At 43.7% G+C, this 21,556-nt stretch overlaps 2 protein-coding genes across 2 annotated transcripts; one reads left to right on the forward strand and one right to left on the reverse strand.

The window, feature by feature from the left end:
* Positions 1-321: 321 nt before the first annotated feature.
* Positions 322-12,956, forward strand: gdap1l1 (ganglioside induced differentiation associated protein 1-like 1). The gene is made up of 7 exons (XM_069710941.1): positions 322-405; positions 500-896; positions 3,601-3,793; positions 8,302-8,475; positions 10,799-10,893; positions 11,531-11,645; positions 11,756-12,956. Exons 2-7 carry the CDS (start codon positions 717-719, stop codon positions 12,097-12,099), a joined length of 1,101 nt encoding a protein of 366 aa, XP_069567042.1. The 5' UTR covers positions 322-405; positions 500-716; the 3' UTR covers positions 12,100-12,956.
* Positions 12,957-17,494: 4,538 nt separating this feature from the next.
* fitm2 (fat storage inducing transmembrane protein 2) lies at positions 17,495-20,216 on the reverse strand. The gene is made up of 2 exons (XM_069710854.1): positions 19,992-20,216; positions 17,495-18,729 (listed from the first exon to the last, which is right to left on the reverse strand). Exons 1-2 carry the CDS (start codon positions 20,162-20,164, stop codon positions 18,129-18,131), a joined length of 774 nt encoding a protein of 257 aa, XP_069566955.1. The 5' UTR covers positions 20,165-20,216; the 3' UTR covers positions 17,495-18,128.
* Positions 20,217-21,556: the final 1,340 nt, after the last annotated feature.

Genomic DNA, 21,556 nt, shown 5'->3' on the forward strand with positions numbered 1-21,556 from the left:
GGGACTTTGATATTTGTACATTTTGCTGCCAATACTTTTATGTTCTTCATGCAGGACGTCTCCCACTTGCAGCACTGCTGAACTTTTAACTTAACGATCTGAAACACTTCTTCCATCACCGATTCATTATTGAATAAAGCGGCAAAAAAAGCGGCACCGTTCAAGACAAGTTTCTCAAGATGAATCTTGCGGAAGTGCACCTCTGTATTTGCTCCTACGGGCTTTAAGTAGCCCACAACAACAACAACGGCATGGAGTCCACAGCCTCCGTGTCCTTCCACGAGCCGCTTGACCTTCCCACTTGAAGCGGCTCCCTCCGCCGCGCATGTTTGTGCGTCGCTCGTCGTGTGATGTAATAACGGCTGCACATCGATTTAATTGTGCAGCAAGCAGCAGCATGCCGGAGTAAGCAGCTATTACCGTATATATTCGGCTGTTGGTGTTGTTGTTGTTTTTTTAATGTTATTTATTGATTTATTTCGTATCGTTGTGGTTTCAGCACCGGAGCTGTCCCGAACTGACTGGATGCCGCGTGCGCCGGTGATGCTGCGCTCGAGCTGCTGAGAGATCCTCCCTCCCTCCCTCCCTCCCTCCCTCTCTCTCTCTCTCTCTCTCTCTCTCTCTCTCTCTCTCTCTCTCTCTCTCTCTCTCCCTCTCTCTCTCTCCTCGTCTCTCCCTCCTCGCGCCTCTCCTCCACACGCACAAAACGCTCTGTCATGGCGTCTTCCAACCATGTTACCCCCACCAACTGTAGCTGGTGGCCCATCTCAGCCATGGACGAGGACGGCAAAATCACAGACGGGGAGGAGTGCGAGGAACCGACGGCAGAGCCCAAACCCTTCAGTAAAGACAGGCTCGTTTTGTACCACTGGACGCAGTCTTTCACCTCCCAAAAGGTAAAAAAAAAAAAAAAAGAGAGAGAGAGAGAGAGAGAGAGATAGCAGAGCTTGAAAATGGAGGTGGCTCCTTTCACGTCCCCCCCCCCCCCCCTCCCCTCCTCCCTTTGCATGACAGCGTGGAGATCCCTGCGTTTGGCTTTTGTTTAAGCATGTTTGGTGTGGTTTTTTTTTTGGTGGTGTGTGTGTGTGTGTGTGTGTGTGTGTGGTGGAGGGGGGGGGGGGGGTGTTGTAGTGCATGAATATGAATACGCTCCTGCAGCTGGGCAGACCTTCCCCATTTGGAGACGTTTAGAAAAAAAAAAAAAACCCCGCTGCAGCAGCGCGGAGGTGCTCGTTCCCCTCGACGTGAAACATGCCACGATTCGGTTGTCAATGCTTCCTGTCATAAATCACCTCACATCTGCTTCCACCTTGTTAACCGCAGCTTAGAGCCGCTTTCCCCCCCCCCCCTCCTCCCCCCTGTCCCCCTCATTGCCGGTGAATGTGGCTACAACCAAAATGCTCTGACACATGACATCCTAAATAATTGATTCAAATGATGTGCAAAACAAACCAAAAGCCATCTCCCTCCCCCCCCTCCTCCAGCCCCTCCCCCCCCATCCCCCCTCTCCTGCAGCTTATGTTATTTTTATGCCTTCTTTGAAGTCTAACCGTAACCTGTATAGTTCATATGGGATTATAATGTTGTATTTTAGCCACGCCAAAAAAACTCTGAAAAAAAACAACACCATACTGCATGAAGCTACAAGACTGCATTCATTTGCACCAATTTCTTTTCTTTCTTTTTTTTTTTTTTACACGTAAAGATCATTTTACCTGTGACCGCTTAGCCTTTAAAAACAACAACAACAAAAAAAAAACAGCTGCATCTTCTTTGGTTTGGAGGGGCCCTGTGATGTCACTGTGATGTCATCGGGGATATCTGAGCTGCGAGACTTGTGCTGATTTTTGAAAGACGGGTTTACGGTCGTGGCAAACTCCGGATTGACTCAAAGAAAGAAAACATCAGACAAACGGTCGAATACATCGGGGCGTCCACGTTTATTATCGTGTTGCATTGTGGGAAATGTAGGATGCATTGTTTTCGGGAACTTGACCCATTCTAGGGAATCTTAAGTCACGATATCTCGGCCTTTACGGCTTTGACTGTTGTCTCTTGTGACTCCCCCAAATTCATAGAAATCTATTTGTAAATTGCTGAACTGCCCCTTTAAATAAAAAAAAAGGACAACTGGCATTTTATCCTTTGTGCTCGCGGGCCTCCATCTGTGCCGAATGTGTACACACGGATTACACGCTCGTGATTGAAGTCTTCCTGTACAGTACGTGAGATGTAAGAGTCAAATTGAGCCACGTAAGAATTATCGATTCATAATTTGAGTCATTTGTCAATGAAAAATACAACGTTATTTTCTGGTTTAAGCTTTTAAAAAAAAGCCTCTTTCCTCTGGTGTGAGAACAAACTTCAGTTTTTTTAGACTGTTTGTCAACCCTTCTCGAAAAAATAGTTATAAACGATTAATTGATTAAGCTCCGAAATAACAGGCCGATCAGCTGGTAATGAAATACAATCAACAGTTTAAAAAAAAAAAAAGCGGGTCGGAGATGCACACGTCCCAGCGGTCGAGACTGTAACGTCTCCGCGTCGTCTCCTGGTCACGTTGTTTTTCAGGGTCATGCCGGAAGAAGTATTCAGATCTTTTACTCTGCAAGAAAATCACGCGACTAAGTCCTGCATTCGTGAATCTTATTTGGGTAAAAATAAAAAAAATACCGACGTATTCTCAGTAAAAAATGTCCTCGAAGTGTTGGACGTCAACGTCTTTATGCGGAAAATGACAACAGATGATCGCTGACCCGGACGCATTAACGCGCGAGGAGAAATCTTTCTCCAGGCCGACGGAGTCGGAGCCGGTTTGACTTCCAGTTGTTGTTCCCACACTAAAAGCTCACGGGATGAATCTGAGGGGTTGTTGAGAGGATTAAGAAAAACACAATTAACGTTATTTTTCAGGAAACAGTCCCTGCGAGGTAGCAGTTGAGAATAAGAACAAACCACCAGCAGAGGGCGCCAATTTAGGAAACAGTCCCGCAGGTCGTATCTAAGAGGCGGGAGGGGGGAGGGGGTCGGAGAAATCGTCGCCAACTGTTGTCGCGTTGTCGCGGGACACCTCCACGGTTAAACACTGAGACTTGAAACATTCGACGGTTTCGTATAGAAATCCTGGATTTGGACGCTGTAATCACCGTGTTCGCTGAATCACTCAGGTTCTTTTATTTCATTACGCCGCGTCCAGCCGCCTTCAGCGGAAACTCCAAATGTAGCACAGGTGTCATCTCCTTTCATTAATCTTCTTCCCACTAATAGCTCTCCGGGGTGTTGGAGGGTGGAGGGGGGGTGCCGGGGGGGGGGTTAACCTTCACCGCCCGACGTAATGGATCCTGACCGTTCCTGGATGTTTTTTGCTCAAACTTTTAGCACGCTGTAAAACGTCACATTAGTTTGGCAGACAGCGCAAACAATTCAGCTTCTCCGTTCCGCGCGGCGCAGCACCTTTTTTTTTTTTTTTTTATCGCCGTAAACCGAGAGCCGGTGCCGCCGATCTTTTTAGCGTTTCCCCGTTTTGATTTGCTTGCCGAAAAACAAATATTGTTTGGTACGCCTGTCGTGACGAAGCCGATGGCCTCCTTGTGACTGCAGGTACGCCTCGTCATCAACGAGAAGGGTCTGCTGTGCGAGGAGAGGGACGTGAGCTTGCCGCTGCAGGAGCACAAGGAGCCGTGGTTCATGAGGCTGAACCTGGGCGAGGAGGTGCCCGTCTTCCTCCACGGGGACACCATCATCAGCGACTACAACCAGATCATCGACTACCTGGAGAAAAACTTTGCGGGAGGTAGAGTACAGCGGCGTCTTTGTGTTCCACTTTTTTGGGGTGATTTTTTTTTTTTTTTTTTTTTTTTCAAGTTCTGTGGAGCCCCCCCCCCCCCCCCCCCCCCCCCCGAAGCAAACGATAAAGTCTCGGACTGTTTGCTAAAAGCCTCTTCCCGAACAGCCAATTGTTGCTTAGCAACCTGATTAGATGCAGCAAGTTTAGAGTTTTCAGTTACACGTTGGTACGCTCAAATTTATGTGGTTTGGACGATGCCGTTTTTAAGTCGTTTTTTTTTTTTCCTTCGCTGTGAATACAGTCTCGGGTCGTATTAATTCGCCACTCCGATAGGGCGGACGTCTTCCTCGTTGATCATCATTCATCGTCCGGGCGTGTAGTTTCTCCCATCTTTTAGCGTGACGTACCGCGTGCGCTGCATGCGGCCGTCGAAGTGCACGCTCGAGGCTCTTTTACGAGGTAAAGCGCTCGTAAAACGCTGGAGACGAGTTATTTCCGACCTCCAACGCTGGTTGGGTTTGTTAGCCGGAGCTGAATTTTTGCAGGGTCAAATTTGTGTCTCCCATTCAGTCACGCTCACGCACAAGGTGAACAGACAACAAGCCAAAATGCGGGGTAAAGAGTAGGTTTGTCGGGGACGTAGGACACGGTGCTGAGAGGTAGCTGGAAGTTTTGATGTGTTTATCCGACTTATGAAAAATATATACATACAATATACTCTGCGGGTTACGGGTCGGGCCCACACACTGTATAAACGTGTTCGTAGCTTCCGGCTCTGAAAAATGAAGCCGATGCAGGAGTGTCCTTAAGCTGCGATACCACCGAGCGCCACTAGAGGTCGGCTCCAAAAAAGCCTCCGGCTCCATAGACTCCCATTCAACTTCTCCCGTGAAAATCAAAGTCAATCAAATGTGTCCATCAGTTATCTCGGTGTTGTTAGCTGAAGTCGCTCCTTCTTATTAGTTTTCTGGAGGTCCATCTGAAAATAATCCCTCATTCATTAGAAAAGAAGATTCAGAAAGACCTGTTTTGTTTTTTTGGGGGGGAGGGAGGGGGGTGTCTGTTTGATTGACAGGCCTGTGGTGCAGTCAGGTTACAGCTATCAGGTGGGCGGGGCGTAGTATAAGCATGTGATTCCAATCAGATCAGTCAGATCCACCGCTCCACCCCCTCCCCCGAGCTCGTCCAAATATGGTCACTTCCTGCTGGTCTCGATTCCTGGGATAAATCGGGACACCTGGTCACAAAAAAACACCAAACGATAGCAGAGCTGCCGTGGCAATCGGAAGCAACTTAGGAATTCTGTGTCTTTCACGAGGACGCTTCAGTGTTCGGACGGGAGAAACTGAACCAGCAGTTTCTATAGCTGCACTTCATTCAATCGACCTGCAATCTTTATTTAAATATGGTCAATCTCAGGTTGCGGTCCAAATGGTTAATTCTGACGTGAGCGCGCTGTCTGAAACCACTTGAAATCAAAGCTCCTCCTGCGTCATGAAAGCTCTCCATCAACTCGTACTGTATTTGAAGCTTTTTACCGTTCGAGCTGATATTTGGGTTTTTTTGCTTCGCCGGTGGATTTTTCCCAAAATTTTGAAGAAAAACCCCCCACAAACGTACAGTTAAATAATTTACTTCCACAGTCAGCCGGGGATTCAGGGCCCTGCTGCAGTTTCCCCCTCTTTGCTGCTACGCTCGAGAAATATCGAGTCTGTGAAGCCGGACCACTGGAAGCCCTGCGAGTCGCCGCGTCAACGCCTTTGCAGCAATGTCACCGAGATGAACTTCACCTGATTAGATTACACAAAACTGGAGTGACAAATACGAGGGAGATAATTTAATGATTGAACTGGAAATCGTCACTAAAACAATGAGTCCAGCAAATAAATACGGTCAAAGTCAAAGACGATGGAGCTGGAGGAGGAAACATGGACGCGGTCAAGATGTGAGGCACTGACTCAGACTCATGCTTGAGTAAGCCGACGTTAAGATGCACGCGCTCAATCCTGTCCTATGAGTTGTCCTATCCGTGGGCGGTGTGTCCTATAGGACGGTCAGCTGAGACGTTACGTAACACGCCGGGAGCATCGGATCAGGAAAGGCCCGAGAGACGCCAGCTAATAACCGTTGACTGTCTGTAAAAGTGTTCGCAGCTTCCGGCTCTGAAAAATGAGGTCGACGCAGAAGCGCCTGAAGCTGCGATACCAGCGAGTGCCACTAGAGGTCGGCTCCAAAAAAGCCTCCGGCTCCATAGACTCCCATTCAACTTCTCTCGTGAAAATCAAAGTGAATACATTTTTTACGGGAGTTATCTCGGTGTTGTTCGCTAAAGTCGCTCCTTCTTATTAGTTTTCTGGAGGTCCATCTGAAAATAATCCCTCATTCATTAGAAAAGAAGATTCAAAAAGACCTGTTTTGGGGGGGGCGTGTCCTTTTGATTGACAGGCCCGCGGTGCAGTCAGATTACAGCTATCGGTGGGCGGGATGTAGTATCGCCGGGTGTCCAATCAGATCAGTGAGATCCACCGCTCGCCCCCCCCCCCCCCACCAGCTCACCCATATATGGTCATTTCCTGCCCCAAACCGAGCGGGCCAAAACTCGGGATCTTTTATTTTTGTTTGTTGTATTTTGACCGACGTGGACTGCAGCTGGCCGGGAAAAGTGCAGATGTCTCCAAAAAAAAAAAAGAGTCGTACACGACGCAAAACAAGCTGTTGGTCAATTCCAAATAAAAATCAGAGGGCCCTAAATCAATCAATCAAACTATTTATATAGCACTTTTGGTACATTTTGGTGCAGTTCAAAGTGCTTTACAGATGATTGACAGGCCGATAATCAGAAAAGAATTTGAGAACAAATTGAAATAAGACAATTAAAAAAACCAACAACACTGAGACCGATGCACGCGAGACGATCGAGATCAAATAGATTAAAAGTGAAAAATGACAATAAGAGCGTTAAAATAGAGTGCGATAAGAAGTAGAAACTAAAAAGGAGTATAAAAATGTGGACGATACATTAGAAAGATAAAAGTTAGGCGTGAATAAGAAGTTAGAATAAAAGGGGAATTAAAAGTATGTAAAAGGAGCTAAACGGGTGATAAAACGCTGTGACAGTGTGGAGGCAATGAATGAATAAAAGCAAATAGATAAAAAAAGAAACTTTTAAGATGAAGTAAGATATGCCTGAAACCCTCGGTTGCTTCTGTCACGTCGATTACCGCATGCTGATTGGCCGCCGTTGCAGCAGCAGCAGCAGCAGCAGACCACCTAGAGGACCCCTGAATGGCACGCTCAGGTCCTGCGACTGCTTACTCAGCTTTCTGGAGCTCGGCCAGCAGCAGCAGGAGCAGCAGCAGCCCCCCCGCCCCTGATAAAAAAAATAAAAAAATAGCCGCCTCTGCTTTGCTTAAAGCACTGGAAAACTCAGCAGCAGGGTCATTGTGTCGAAACAGCATCTTTCCGCCAGCCGCGAGAAAATAGGACGGCAGGATGTAAAAAAAAAAAAACAACAACAAAAACTGCCGTCAGTAGTAAAACTTTTTAAAGGACTCGTTTCAACATTTTGGGAAATAATGTGTCCGAACACAGAAGAGTAAAACGTGGTTTGACAGCAGAAGATCGATATAAGTCTGTTAGTTATGGAGCCGGCAGCTGGTTTTGCCGAGCGGGGTGACAAAAAAAGCGAGCCAGGCTTTCGTAGAGGCGACAAAAATCTGCCTTCTACCAACTGTGAAGCTCACCAGTATTAGAGATCCAGATTAGAGGATCTTTGTTGTAGGACCACCATCCAAAAACACGCCTGATATTTCTTTTATTACGAAGCAAGCAGTAACCAACAGTGATGTCACCCGTCGGTTTGTTGAACGGCCGTTGCGAAGCCTCGAGTTTGGATTTTCTCCGGCGCCATCTTTGCTAGTTCGGAGCGGTTTGGAGCAGGAAGTGACCATATTTGGGCGAGCTGGTGGATCTGACTCGATCTGATTGGAAACCTGACGACGCTACGTCCCGCCGACCGCCAGCAGAAATCTAACTGCACCACGGGCCTGTCAATCAAACAGACCCGCCCATGTCGACCGTGTTTTAATTCTGCTCCGTTGAAGCATCGCTGCTCTTAAAACTCGTTCCAGAGACCAAACTCACGGTTGTACAACAAACTGAGCCTTCGGTTTGCTTTCAGTCTGCCTTGACGAGGCCTTGTAGGTGAAATCTACCGGACAGATATTGTATGAGAGCGGCCTTCATCTGCCCTCTAACTCTCTGAACAAAAGTAAATACACGTCATTTACAAAAAGTCCAATTATTCTTCAGAATCTGAGCGACAGCAGGTAAACAGAGCAGGTCAGTCGGGGATTGTTGTTATTTCTGGTGCTTGTTTAAGCTCGAAGACAGTTGCTTAGCGACGTCAGGTTGTGAAAATAGCGTCCAACTGTGCAGCTTTTTTTTTTTTTTTTTTTTTTTTTTTTTAAATTGAAAGAAAATGTTCTGTGTTTTTCGTGTGGTTACTCACGCAGACGCGGTGGCTCAGCTGATCCCCGACGCCGACTCGCCTCTCCACGAGCGCGTGCAGCAGTACCGCCAGCTGCTGGACGGCCTGCCGATGGACGCTTACACGCACGGCTGCATCCTCCATCCGGAGCTCACCACCGACTCTATGATCCCAAAGTACGCCACCGCAGAAATACGTCGTAAGTGAAGCCAGCTCACTGCACCGTCGGAGGCTCGTCAGACAACACGCTGCTGTGTGTTACATCAAATCGAAAGTAGCGCTGACGAGAACTCGAATTAACGAACGTCCTCGCGGAAAAAGCGAGAAATTAAAATCCAACGTCGTGCGGGAAGTCGAAAAGGAAAAATGGATTTGAAAACGAATGACGTTAAATTTACAGCACATGTATAACAATATAACACGTGTCCTCGTGTGAAAAATTATACAAGTAGTTCCGCCGCAGCGATCTGATTGGTCGACTGAACATTTGGGACGTGCGCATCACTAGTAAACATCACTCCGTCTTCTCGTTGGGGAATATATAATTGGAATTGAATTTTGTGTAATATGCAGTATAATGTAGTTTCTACTTGGTATAGGTCTATTAATTGTGATCCATTTGGTGAAATCGGGTCTCTTTTGGTCCTTTTTTTTTTTTTGTCGCTCCGAGCAACAGTACCGTAACACCACGGGTAGTCGGGCACTTAAAATCCTGCTTCCCCCATTTAACTTCCAAATTCTCCAGAAATTCCTGTGCTACGTTCGCCCGTTTCTTGGGACGGAAACGCAAACTTTGGTGTAAACGGAACCACGTTCGTTGTGGTGTTAAAAAAAAATCTTCATCGTTGAACTATCGTCCCCAAAACAAACCTAAAATGAGGTTATATAGTCATAGAAGTAAAACGTCACCAAAATGGAGTCAAAGTCGGCCTCAACTATGCCTTTAAATCCATGGTGGTGCTTCACCAAACCAAACTCCTAAATTAAAGAGTAGAGTGATCAAATTAAATAATAAAAGTAGATGCTGTTTTTGTCTTTGTACTTTCCAAAACATAAAAAAACAAAAACATGATATGAATAATAAAAAAAAAAAGAGTTGCGTTTTTTTTACTCAATATTTTGACCATTTGCAAACACTCGAGGTGAATGAGCTTCAACTTTGGGACCAACTCGTCTCCTCAGAACAAAAGCAACAAGACATTATGAATGCAAAGCTATTCATCTCCCTGCGCAGCGTTTTCCACATCGTCGGCAAACAAATCGCGCCGGGTAATTTGACGCCACTCAATACCAAAAAAAAAAAAAAAAAAAGACCCGAACGCAGCAGTTTGTAGTGACGCCAAGTTCGTTCAGATATCAGGCCTCTCAGGTCTGAACTGCGGCGCTCGCTCTGCGTCGGGTAACGGCCTCGGCCCCCGTAAATCAAAGCAACCGGTTCTGCAGCTGAATTAATTACCCAGTGAAACTCTCGACAGTCTTGTGTTGTACCTATAAAATCCACCCGATGGGAGTATTTAATAGGAAGAATCAGTGTTAGTACAGTTTACACGATTCATTGTAAAGTGTTTGATTATTTCTGTGTTCATCTTGTGGTTTTATTTTCATTTCAACTAATAGTACCTACTTTTTTTTTTTTTTTTTTACATATTTGTAATGCAGCTGGACTGACAACACATTTTCAACCACAGCATATATCATAATATAAAACATGTCAGATCCTGGCCATGCTCGTAAGTTTTCATGACCTGTGGATCAACTGGTCAACTGGTCTGTGAAGGTTCTCGGCCATCCAGTTCATCAATTAAAAGTTTTGCCCAAAAGCAACTAGTCTTCTGATAGTTTCTTGAAGATGTTTCACTTCTCATCCGAAAAGGCTCCTTCCTCACGGTTTTGTGACCTTAACGAGCCACAGGGAGTCCGGGTCGGTCCCACATGTGACCCCAACGACTCCTAACGGCCCTCAAGGTTGTTTTAAGGACCCCGCAAGAAGTTAAAAGCTGGAACTCCCCTCCACGTCGGTGAGAGCTGAAGGAGCCTCTTCGGATGAGAGGTGAAACGTCTTGGAGAAGTCCAGTAGCCGACACATCAACAAATCACGAAATATCGAAAACAGAAAGGTGTATTTCCTCTCTTTAAATGCTTACCTGACATCTTTGCCCTGCACGTGGCTCTCGGCTCCAAACCCATCGGTTCCTTCTGGAGACATTTTAAAGCAGGTTGCACGAGTTCTATTTTTAGTTTTTAAAAAGGCTAAATCCTTTCACGTGTGATGTCAGAGGTTTATGGGTTTGTTGTTTAAAAAGACAGAACCCCTTCACACGTGTTGTATGGGCTCGGTGGTGTAATTAAACGGTCTGTGGTGCAGCTGACAACGTGAGTTTAGAGCGTGTGCTTCGTGTAAACCACAGTGGTCAGAAAACATGGTGTCAGCAGAATTAGTATTACCCTCCCTGAACAACAGAAGACACTGTTTAATGGGATGCGCTCTGTGTGTGTGTGTGTGTGTGTGTGTGTGACCTCAGGACATTTGGCCAATGCTGCGACGGAGCTGATGAAGTTGGACCATGAGGAGCCTCAGCTGACAGAACCGTACCTGTCCAAGCAGAAGAAGCTAATGGTGAGTTTATGATTGCACTATTGTGATCTTTTAACCTTTTTTTTTTTTTTTTCTTTGATGCAGAATCCCTTAATTTGCTTTTTACTTTAAAATACCATGAATTTACAGATTTATAATGAAGGTAAAATGAACATATTTTAATGTGACTTTAAAGGAGTTATATAATAGGGTAGTTATTGGATTATTTGCATGTGTTTCAGGGTCTTCGAGCTCTTCATTAGTACATTAACAAGGCCTCCGTTTTTGAGTTGATATGAAAATTAAGGAAAAGCTTGGTATTTTGTACATTTTAAGTTTTTATTTTACCCATTTAAAACCCTTAATAAACGCAGTAAATCTATTAAAAAAAAACAACTCTAAATATATATTTAAAAAAAATACCATTAAGTCAGCAGATAAATTTCAAGTGAAATCAAAAATTAAAGCCCTTAATTGATAAATAAATAAGATTTTTACATAAGATAAGATATCTTATAATTTGAAAAAGGTTTGACTGTCAAAAGCTTAATTTATGCAAATAGTGTTTATTGTTTACTGCTAATTGTTTTTAGACAGCAATAAATCAGCATTCGCTTCTTTCAACGCGATGTTTCTCTTTTCTTAAAAAGAGTTTTTGTTTTTGCTTTACGATTGCCAGGCAAAAATCTTGGACCACGACAACGTGAACTACTTGAAGAAAATTCTGGGGGAGTTAGCGATGGTTCTAGATCAAGTGGAGGCCGAACTGGAGAAAAGAAAACTCGAGTACGAAGGTACGTCCAAAAAGATCGCCAAAATAACAAGAAATCGCCCTCCGGACGTTTTTTTTTTTTTTTTTTTTTACAGATTGTTGTTATCGAAATGTTTCTTTCGCCCCTCGCAGGTCAAAAGTGTGAGTTGTGGCTTTGTGGACCTGAATTTACGCTAGCTGATATCTGCCTCGGAGCCTTGTTGCACAGGCTCAAGTTCTTGGGACTTTCTAAGAAATACTGGGAGGACGGCAGCCGAGCCAACCTGCAGTCCTTTTTTGTGCGCGTGCAAAAACGCTACGCTTTTCGCCGGGTGTTGGGCGACATCCACACGACGCTCCTGTCGGCGGTCCTACCCAACGCCTTCCGGATGGTAAAAAAGAAGCCGCCGTCGTTCTTCGGCGCCTCTTTTCTCATGGGCTCGCTGGGCGGGATGGGCTACTTCGCCTACTGGTTTTTAAAAAAGAAATACATGTAGTGAATGCCCCTCTCGTTGTGTTAAATGTCCGTGTAATTTGTGTGATGTTTCAACTTTTTCTGTAATGTTTTATGACTGCAGGAAAACATAAATGAATCTATATAGAGAACACTATTACTTACCTGGGTGAACAAAGAAATATTAAAACATTCCATTATAAGAAATCCTTGACAGCACATTTTCTGGTGATCAAGGGCCTTCATAAAGTTTTAATTTCTGGAAAACTTGCAGCTCTCGTCGCATGCGGGTCCTCATTTTACGTTTAGTTTGGAGGCATGCATTAGGTCCACTCACATGGAAAATCGTTCAAAAATAAAAACCCAGATAAAAACACGACGACACCGACGGGTTAACTGACCTTCGCATGCCACGATTATAGTCATCATTCATACCTGCTGTTCATCTGCCGAGGTTTCACCTGTAAAAACCGCAGGAATATGTTTTGTCGCAAATACTTTTTTCTGATAAGTGCTGCGCTGCCAGAAACTGCCAGATGAAATGTTGAAAGGACGGAGGCAAACTTTACAGGCGTGTTTGACATTTTGGGGAAATTTTCTCAATAGATTTTCTTGCCGGTTTCGTAGGCGGAGAGAAGCTCGACGTGTGTGGACGCCAATTAATTGAGCTGCAGCTTAGCTTAGCGTGAAGAATAGGAAACGAAGGGCTGCAGCTGGTCGGGCACTATCCAAAACTAACTAAACTACCTCTGAAGCTTACGAGTTAACGTGTCTAATCGTGGCTTAATACTGGTCGTCAAATTTGGCTGGCTATTTCCTGGCCCCCGTTTTGCGCCTTAAACTTTGCCATTGTTACTGAAGCGTTTGATTATCCAAACAAACAACAACAACAACAAAAACCCCAAGATGTTTATCCGGTGGCCTTTGAAAAAAAAAACAAAAAAAACAGACGTTTTGTTAAACAATACTCAACACTCCTGTGGAGGTATCATGTCTAGCAGCCAGTTAAGCTCAGTGCTAAAACTGAAGATTTAAAACAGTACGACTCGTTTTAACCATTTAATGGTATTAAATATTCCATTTGTTGCACAATTTAAAAAAAAAAAACTACTTTTAACCAATTTCTAAAAGTTGCGACCGCATCCTCAAATCCAGGCGGCCGGTAATTACGTTGCTTTGTCCGCTCGTTTCTTTTTTGTGAAACACAAACAATTCATTAACGCGTTTTGCGTGATAGTTTGAAGTATCACAGTCAGGCAAGCTTCTTTGTTTTGGATAGAAAAACTAAAGCAATATGGAAAATGGTTTAAAACTTTTTTCTTTTTTTTCTTTTTTTATTGTGCCACAGTTCATACGACAATCACTCAACAGTCACTCGCTAGTGAAAATGTTGTTTTTTTAAATGTGATCAAAAAAAGAGATTTTTAAAGTCACAATACAGTTCGGGTTCAGAGTGCCGCTTGCTGTTTTTTTTTTGTTTGTTTGTTTGTTTTTTTAAACGGCTGGGTATATTGTACATATCTAGGAAAGAAAAAGTTGAAGTTCATCACTTTGACTTGAGTGTTGTGGAAACGGCTGCACGAGCGGATTTACCTGTTGGGCGACGCCTGAAACATCATTTTGAAAAGCTAGAGCAGATAATGGGTAAAACACCCAAAAAGTAAAACTTATAAAAGAGGTTCATACCAATTAGGAAAGGTATACTTACTCACTTTAATGCTCTCCGCAATGATTTTGAATCCGGTGCCCAGAATGGCAACTTAAACCCAAAAACTTGGCCTGGTTGGTGACCTTGTTTCCGATCTTTAAGCTAAGCGGCTGCAGCTTCATAACAATGTCTCTCAGAAATGAAAATCCCGCTCTTTCCCCCCCAAAATGTCAAACGACTTCCCTTTGACTAAACTGTACACCCAACACACACACACACACACACACACACACACACACACACACACACACACACGATGAACACACAAGTCGGTTTATTTAGAGCACCACAGGTCACGCGGCACACGGCGGTCCACTGTCACAGGAGGTCGAACGCTACGAACAAATGTGGGTGTTTGTGAAAAGTTACGCAACAAGAGGCTTGAAAGTTCAATTATAAATTCTGCATCGTTTGGCGCGGTGGCGTCGCGTTAGGTTTTAGGATGTGTGTGTGTTTTCACTGCATGGGTATACTTTCTTATTGTGTCAGCGTTTTTGTGATGGTTTTGGGCTGTTGGGTGGGGTTGGGTGGGGGGTGGGGGGGGGGGTTGGACACCAGAGGGGTTTTGTGATGCCCAGAGGCAGAATTTATGATTCAAAATTAAACCACCGATTTTCTAGGTGTGCAGTCGTGCGTCGGAGAGAAATCGTCCCCCAGAAGAAAAAAAAAAAACACTGGAGTTTACTGCTGTTTGTTTTCTTTGTTTGTTTGTTTGTTTGTCGCCGACTCCTCCTGACAGATGCAAGATTGTTTTTACAGATAGATATTTTTAACGACACGTTGGTCTCGTTTTATTTGAACCGTGCCGAATAGTCTTAAATGAGCTCGAAAGGTTGGAAATACGGGGGGAACGAGGCGAAAAGGAGGAGAAAAACGCCGACTCGTCGAAAGGCTCACGAGGGGATAGCGCCTCGTTGCTTTCTCCGCGAGCTTTTTTTTTTTTTCCCGGTTACCACGGCGGGTTATTCGGGCGGGCGAGGACTCACGAGCGTCGCCTTTTCTTTCTGTCATTTAAAAAAAAAAAGGGGGGATGGCGGGATGGGCGCGTAACGTGGACAGCTCAAAGCCTCGAAGGGGGGAAACGCGGGAGAAAACTGGTCTCTGCGCGGCCGGTGGTTTTGCTGCAAACGTTGAACCAAAGACGATGAACAATGCTCCTCCTTTAATCGCCGCGTCGTGCGTCCGATCAAACCGAATCTGAAAAGTGTTTTATGTTCGATACGAGTGCAGGATTGAACTGTTCTCTTGTCGTCTCGAGGCTCGCCTCCCCAACTCCGTGCAACGTGTTGCCGTGGATACGGAGTTGCGGAGTTTTACCGTCTTAAACTCGGGAGAAGCGAGGTTTACGGCGTAACCGAGACGTTTGAGATGTACATGAAAAGAAAACGCAGGGAAGGTTATATTTGGTTTCAAACTCTTTCTAGCTCGAGCAGCGGTGATGTAAATGGCACAAAAAGGAGATTCGAAATGTAAATTTTTTTTTTTTTTTTTTTTTTTTCCAAGTTTGGAAATAAGCAAAAGGATGTGTACATGTATTTCCAGTTGCAAAATGAATCATTGAAAATTAGCTTAACTGTGTGTTGACATTCTTGTTATTTACGTTTTCGATGCTCAAATTTATTTCGTCGATCGACCAATAGCAGAAGACACTGTGGGTGGGAGGGGAGGAGGGGGGAGGAGAGGGGTGGGGCAAATGTCAAGAACACGTCATAACCAGCCAATCATTGTGATCGCTTGGTATAATTTGGATTGCTGCAGCTGTTACGACTCCACTTCTTCCTCCGACTGCTACCCGAGGCGTTTGGATCTGAACTTCTCAGATCACACAGAGTTCAAGTCGAGAAAAATCCTCGTTGTGATTTGTGGCCATTATATTTCACTATAGTATTTTTTTTTTTTTATTTTTATTTTTTATATTTCTATATATATATATGAATATAATATGCATTTATTTATGGTGCTTTTTATGATGTTTGTTCATAAGCCTTAATTTATTCAGTTGCCATCAATGACGAATAAATAATGAAACTGGAATCTTCAGAAAGTGTTTTTATTTCGATGAAGCCCACCGTTGATACCCGCCGCAAGGAGCAGTTAGCTTTGGTTGTTTGACACGTCGTTAAAATGCACAAATCAACAGGAAACTAAAAATACTGTTGTGTACCTGCAGCAAGTGTTAAAAAGGTCCCTTCTCCCTGATACGGCTGGCATTGCTTCAATATTTCCCAATTGTCCACAAAACCCGACCAAAACTATCAACGTCTTAGTCTTATCAACGTTCACACCAGTTTCCGGTTTGAGAGGGTTGGGCTCTGCGCTGCGCTGGATAAATGAACTGTGCGGGCGGGGTAGGGGGGGCTCTTCCACAGGTGTGGGCCTGATATGTGTCAAACATTAACGCATGTTAATACCAGGTCTCAGGTGAGTGTTTACAGCAGCATGACGGTGTTTGTGGAAATAAAACAAATAAAAAAACTGCAGTGTTTAGCAATTATGCGGGTTTTTTAGGTGTTTTTTTTTTTTTATAGTTTTTGAACCACAATAGCAACGGCACCGAGGAATTAACCTTTTAAGGGCTTTTGCAGCACCTGACGATACTTTCAGGATAAATTCAGTGTTTTGTATTTTCGCGAATAAAATTTTAGCTGAAACAAATGAAGTCGATCAACAGGACAATATAAATCTATTTTGACAGCTGTTCATTTCTGAAGCACAAAAGTAAAAAAAAAAAAAAAAAAATTTGTTTTGTTTTCAGCTTTTCACTCGTGACAATTTGTTGCTTTTCTTTTGTAAAAAAAAAAAAAAAAAAAAATCTTTTGAGGATTGTTAGTTGGACCAAAAAAAACAAGACTTCTGAAGACATCACCTTCAGTTTTAAAAACTCTTTTGGCGTTTTAATTGGATCACACAATCCGGAAAAGCAAACAATAAATTGGCGGATAAATTGATTAAATAAATGTCAGGTGCAACTCTAAGAAAACTATTTAAAGCTGACCTGCAACTAGAGTAAATATTCTCTTAATATCTGCTATTTTTTTTTTAATCAAGATCTACGTCCTCTGAGCAAAACTTTACACACAACTTATAACACACATGTTGATTAAAATCCTACATGTCGGATCAAAATGTGGTTCCGATGCAACTTTGTTCCGAAGGTCGTTTTCCTAAAATAAATTAACATCTACAGTACGTTGGTCTGCGGGAAAAAACAAAGAAAACACGCGTCGTCGGGTGCTTTTACCGCAGAGGGTTGTAAACATTCTCAAGTGTTCCCGCTCGTTTTCTAAAACAAAACAAAAAAACAACTACTGATTACTCGCTGTGAGTAAATTTTTTTTAAAAAAAAGCATTCGTAAGGCAGACGAACACTACGGAGGCCCTCGAGGGTCACGTGGGGAGGATTTTTTTTTTTTTTTACGTGCCCTCGCAATGTGAAAATTGTCCCCCGTGACCCTCGAGGGACACCGTAGGACAACGGAGGCTGAAGGTGAGAGGCCGAACGGCCGAGCAGCTTTTTGTTTTTTTTTAATCTCAGATTACAAAAGAGTCTTTTTTGGGATCGACAGCTGCTGAAACACTGCGAGTCGAGTCATCTTGTACTAAAGCGACCTTTCTGTGAGAAACTTAAAAATAGCTTTAAAGCAGCACGGTCAGCTTTTTGGACCCGGGGGTGGGGAGAGGGGGGGGGGGGGGTCAAACTGTAGTGTGGTGGGTTGTTTTTTTTGTTTGTTTTGTGTTTTTTTGTTTGTTTTTTTTGGGGGGGGGGATTTGTGTCTTTATTATGCAAAGCAAAAGCAACAGTAAATTTCTCACACTGCAATCTAAAAATCAAGTTTATAAGTAAAATAATATAAATTGAGAAGATAATTTTTTGCATTGCAAATAAATTTGCTCTGACAGTTTTGGTTACAGAATTAAAACCTTTGCTTTCAAATCAAAACTTTTGCTTTCACGCCGTCGCCATTGACAACGCGAAGTACAACCAAAGTGAAAGCCGAGTCGTCACTTTTAAAGCATTTACAGGAAAGAGTGATGCAACTAAACAGCCCTCTGCTGTCGGAGGCCGCCGATCCACCAATAGAAACCCTCCGTCGCCCGCTACACCCAACTCAACTCGTAGGTTTCTTGATTTGAAAGTCAAGGTTTTAATTCTGTGACCAAAAACTAACACAAATTATATTCTCACTTTATATATTTTTGCTTGGAAACTAGATTTCTGTTTCTCAGTGTGAGAAATTTGCGTCCAAAAATTTGAATAATAACAAAGACACAAAAATACCTCCATAGATGGCCGGTAACCTTAGCAACAGTCTGGCACGGAGGGAGGGGAGGAGGAGGGGGGGGGCAGCTCAGCTTCAGGCGTGCTACTTCTGCTCTTTCGGGTGGCGCTGAGGCGGCAGTCCCGGCGACAGCGGCTTCAGGTACCAAACCCGGTACGTCAGGTACCAGCCGGAGAGGCCGCACACGGTGCCGAGCAGCTTGTGCGACGGGTCGTGGAAATAGACGGAGGTGCAGGCGAACATCCACACCCAGATGATGACGATCAGGTTGAGGGCCACGTACAGCAGGTTGAGCACCGTCCTGGGCAGCGCCGACATGCCGGCCGTCTTCAGGGAGGCCATCGGCGCCGTCTCCTCCACGATGACGAGGGCCGAGTAGGCCAGGATGAAGGAGTGGCCCGAGATGTCGTAGCCGTGCCAGCGGAGGCCCGCCCGCCGGCAGCTGGCTTTGGACGTGAAGTCGGCGTTGACGGCGCCGGGGGGGTCGCTCTCGAAACACGAGCCGGTGGCGTCCTCCACGTAGAAGAAGGTCTCGGTGAAGAAGTACCAGACGGCCGTGGCCACCGCCAGCGACAGCAGCCGGCGGCCGAGGAAGGAGACGCTGCGGCTGAAGGAGGCGTTGGACAGGAGGACGAAGGGGGTCAGCAGCAGCAGCGTCCAGCCCCAGGACACTTTGACGAAGTAGCTGTGGGGACGGAAAAGTCGCATTAAGACACCGGAGGATTCATTAACCGGACAGACGAGCGTGGTCACGGTTGAAAAGAAAGAAAAATACATCAGCCTTTAACGAGCTGCATGTTGCTTATTTTATATTTCGCTATTTGTGTTTAATTTGATCCGTTTCTCATTCATCTCATTTCCTTTCTATATTCTTAAATGTCCCTTTATATCTCTTTTTACGTGAAACACTGCACGTCGGGTTTTTTTCTCCCTGTAAAACACTTCGAGCTGCATTTTCTTGTATGAAAGGTGCCAAACATGTAAAGTTTATTATCGTTGTTAACGTTTTATGTGAATTTCTTTGCGATTAAAAATTGCCATAATTGGCAAAAAACTGCAAGCTGAGAAAATTAAAAAAAAAACAACTTACTAATAGATTTTTCAACTAATGAAGAAAAATATAGAAATAACTGGAAATATTTGGGTTCTCATCTTATCTTCATTTTCAAAACTTGTGAATTTATAAATAGTGAAATACAATGTGAAACTACACATTTTAGAGTGTCAACGTGTTCAACAATCAGTTTTAAATCGGCATCATGCTCATGAACATTTTTTTAACAAGATATTGAGAGAAATAAACCTTTCGAATGCATAAAAGAAGATATAAGAAATAAAAAAAAATGCGAGCAAAAAACAAAGTGGAGAAGATTCATGTATTCATTTCCTCGGTTGTTTACTTCAGGATTTATTCTACAGCTATTTGTATTTATTTCGTGGACATATTTCTGTATAATTTATTGATTTCATATGGACTTAAACACCACGTTTATAATACAGCTCCCACTGAACGTGACTACGTCGTCAAATCGTGAAGATATTGAACATTTCACACACGCGTGGAAATAATTCAAAGGTTAAATGACTCCTTTGCAAAAATATTGTGTTTTTTTTTTTTTCCTTGTTTTGATCTGTTTCGATTTGAATTCATTTAGAAGAAGAAAGAAATTAAAAAAAAAAAAAAAAAAAAAAAAAAGTGGGGCAGCAGGCTGACGTCACTGTTAACCTTTGACCTACATTCCTGACAGCGTTTCTGTTGATCCAATCACAACAGAGCAAAAAAATAAATAAACTAAATTATGAATAATTTCTACCGATATTTATTTATTTTATTTTATTTTTAAACCTTTTTTTTTCAGGGTGCGACAAAAAAAAAAAGTGCAAGTTTTTAATGAATGAATTTATTACGTTTCGATCAAAATAAAACACTAATCTCGCTCCACTTACAGGTTCAGGGCGTTTCTGCTGCTGCTGAAGTACGTGTGCGGCACGAGCTGCAGCTCCTTCAGAACCGAACCCGACACCGACACGAGCAGGAATATCCACGGGAAGTTGAGGCGGACGGCCGGGATCCGCCACAGAGACACCAGGTTGTCCACAATGACATCCACCGCCGCCATGTTGACGCCGCTCCACCAAACAATTTGGCCGGCGGAGGTGGAGGGAGACTTCCGCCGACGTCACTGCGATTTAACCAATAAGGGCTTTGGGACAAGGTCTTCTTCTTCTTCTTCTTCTTCTTCTTCTTCTTCTTCTTCTTCTCCTTTTTTTTTTCTTAAACGGGCAATTCAGCTCCACACAGCGCCATCTGCTGTTACAAACATGTAACTGAATTGACAAATACCTCTGATACGGATGTTGTGGGATTTTTCTTGCGTTGTTACGAGAGGATTCAAACAAAAACAAAACAAAATTAGACAAAATAAGACACATTTAAATTTGATTAACTGTGTGTGTAAAATTGCCGATAAAGTTGAGGTCGTGTTTTCCTGTTAGTTCGCTTCACTTCCTCCGCCCTGATTGTTTCCACCTGCGTCCAACTTGGCTTCATTTCCAGTGATCGTATTGTAGTGATGGTGAGATGAAGCCTCATGAGGCATCGAACCACTTCAGCCAATTGGTTCCAGAAAGGGTTCATTACTCGAAGCTTCATGTGAACACGAAACCACCTACTGGCCAAGTGTATAATGACAGGCAGCTGTATCTGAACCACATGTGATGCATTGAATGTTAGTGTCTGTTATGGCTGCTGGGAATGACTATGAATTACTAAAATGTATGACCAAATAATTTCTGTACATAAATTATCACATATGTGCATAATAAAATATCTTTTGAATGTATTCTGTGTGTGTACATTTTCCCAAAATGGTAGTATCATATGATATGGCAGGTTGTGTAATCATGTTTTTCTGTCACTTTAGGAACATGTCATGGGCTTAAGCAGGCAGAGGACAGTGGAAGTGCTTGTGTAACTAGGAAGAGGGGACTGAATATGCTTGTGTAACTTGGACAATGATGTACAGGACAGGGGACATTTTATTCATTTTTATTCAGAAATAACAGTTTCTCAACAGTTTTTGGTTTTGTGGATGTCCACATGTCCGAAGTAAGGCTAACAGCAGCCACCTTTTCCACTTTAGCCTTCTCCTTCTCCTTAGCTGACTCATACTTGGCCTCCACAATGGCCTTCAGAGCCCAAAGGAAAAAATATATAGTGCTGAACTGTGAGACACAATAAAGTACTCATTTGTTTCATGCATGCACCCATACATACCTGCCTTGTAGGGAGGACATAATTAGGATCCAGTTTGGACACAAATGCCCTGAATCCAACATCATCCACAATACTGAAGGGCTGAGTGTCCATCACTATCATGGAGATGAGGGCTTCATCCAGCTCTGGTTTTCTGGTGGCTGGTTAAAAGAGAATAAATACAGTGTCTGTTACCTGTCTTTATTTGCACAATAAACAAAAGTGAACAGGGAAAAATTGTGATGGTGCATTTGTA

The sequence above is a fragment of the Brachyistius frenatus genome, unplaced genomic scaffold (genome assembly GCF_029030835.1).
Source record: "Brachyistius frenatus isolate BFR_SWC_R1_liver_20210118 unplaced genomic scaffold, ASM2903083v1 Contig_95, whole genome shotgun sequence".
In the NCBI taxonomy this organism is placed as follows: Eukaryota; Metazoa; Chordata; class Actinopteri; family Embiotocidae; genus Brachyistius; species Brachyistius frenatus.

Bases quoted from the DNA above. Each gene is read 5' to 3' on its own strand.
- gdap1l1 (XM_069710941.1), top strand. From the start codon at position 717: ATGGCGTCTTCCAACCATGTTACCCCCACCAACTGTAGCTGGTGGCCC. The intron at 10,894-11,530 runs GTGAGTTTATGA...TACGATTGCCAG, and splicing joins CCAAGCAGAAGAAGCTAATG to GCAAAAATCTTGGACCACGA. The intron at 11,646-11,755 runs GTACGTCCAAAA...CGCCCCTCGCAG, and splicing joins AAGAAAACTCGAGTACGAAG to GTCAAAAGTGTGAGTTGTGG.
- fitm2 (XM_069710854.1), bottom strand. From the start codon at position 20,164: ATGGCGGCGGTGGATGTCATTGTGGACAACCTGGTGTCTCTGTGGCGG. The intron at 18,730-19,991 runs GTAAGTGGAGCG...CCGTCCCCACAG, and splicing joins AGCAGAAACGCCCTGAACCT to CTACTTCGTCAAAGTGTCCT.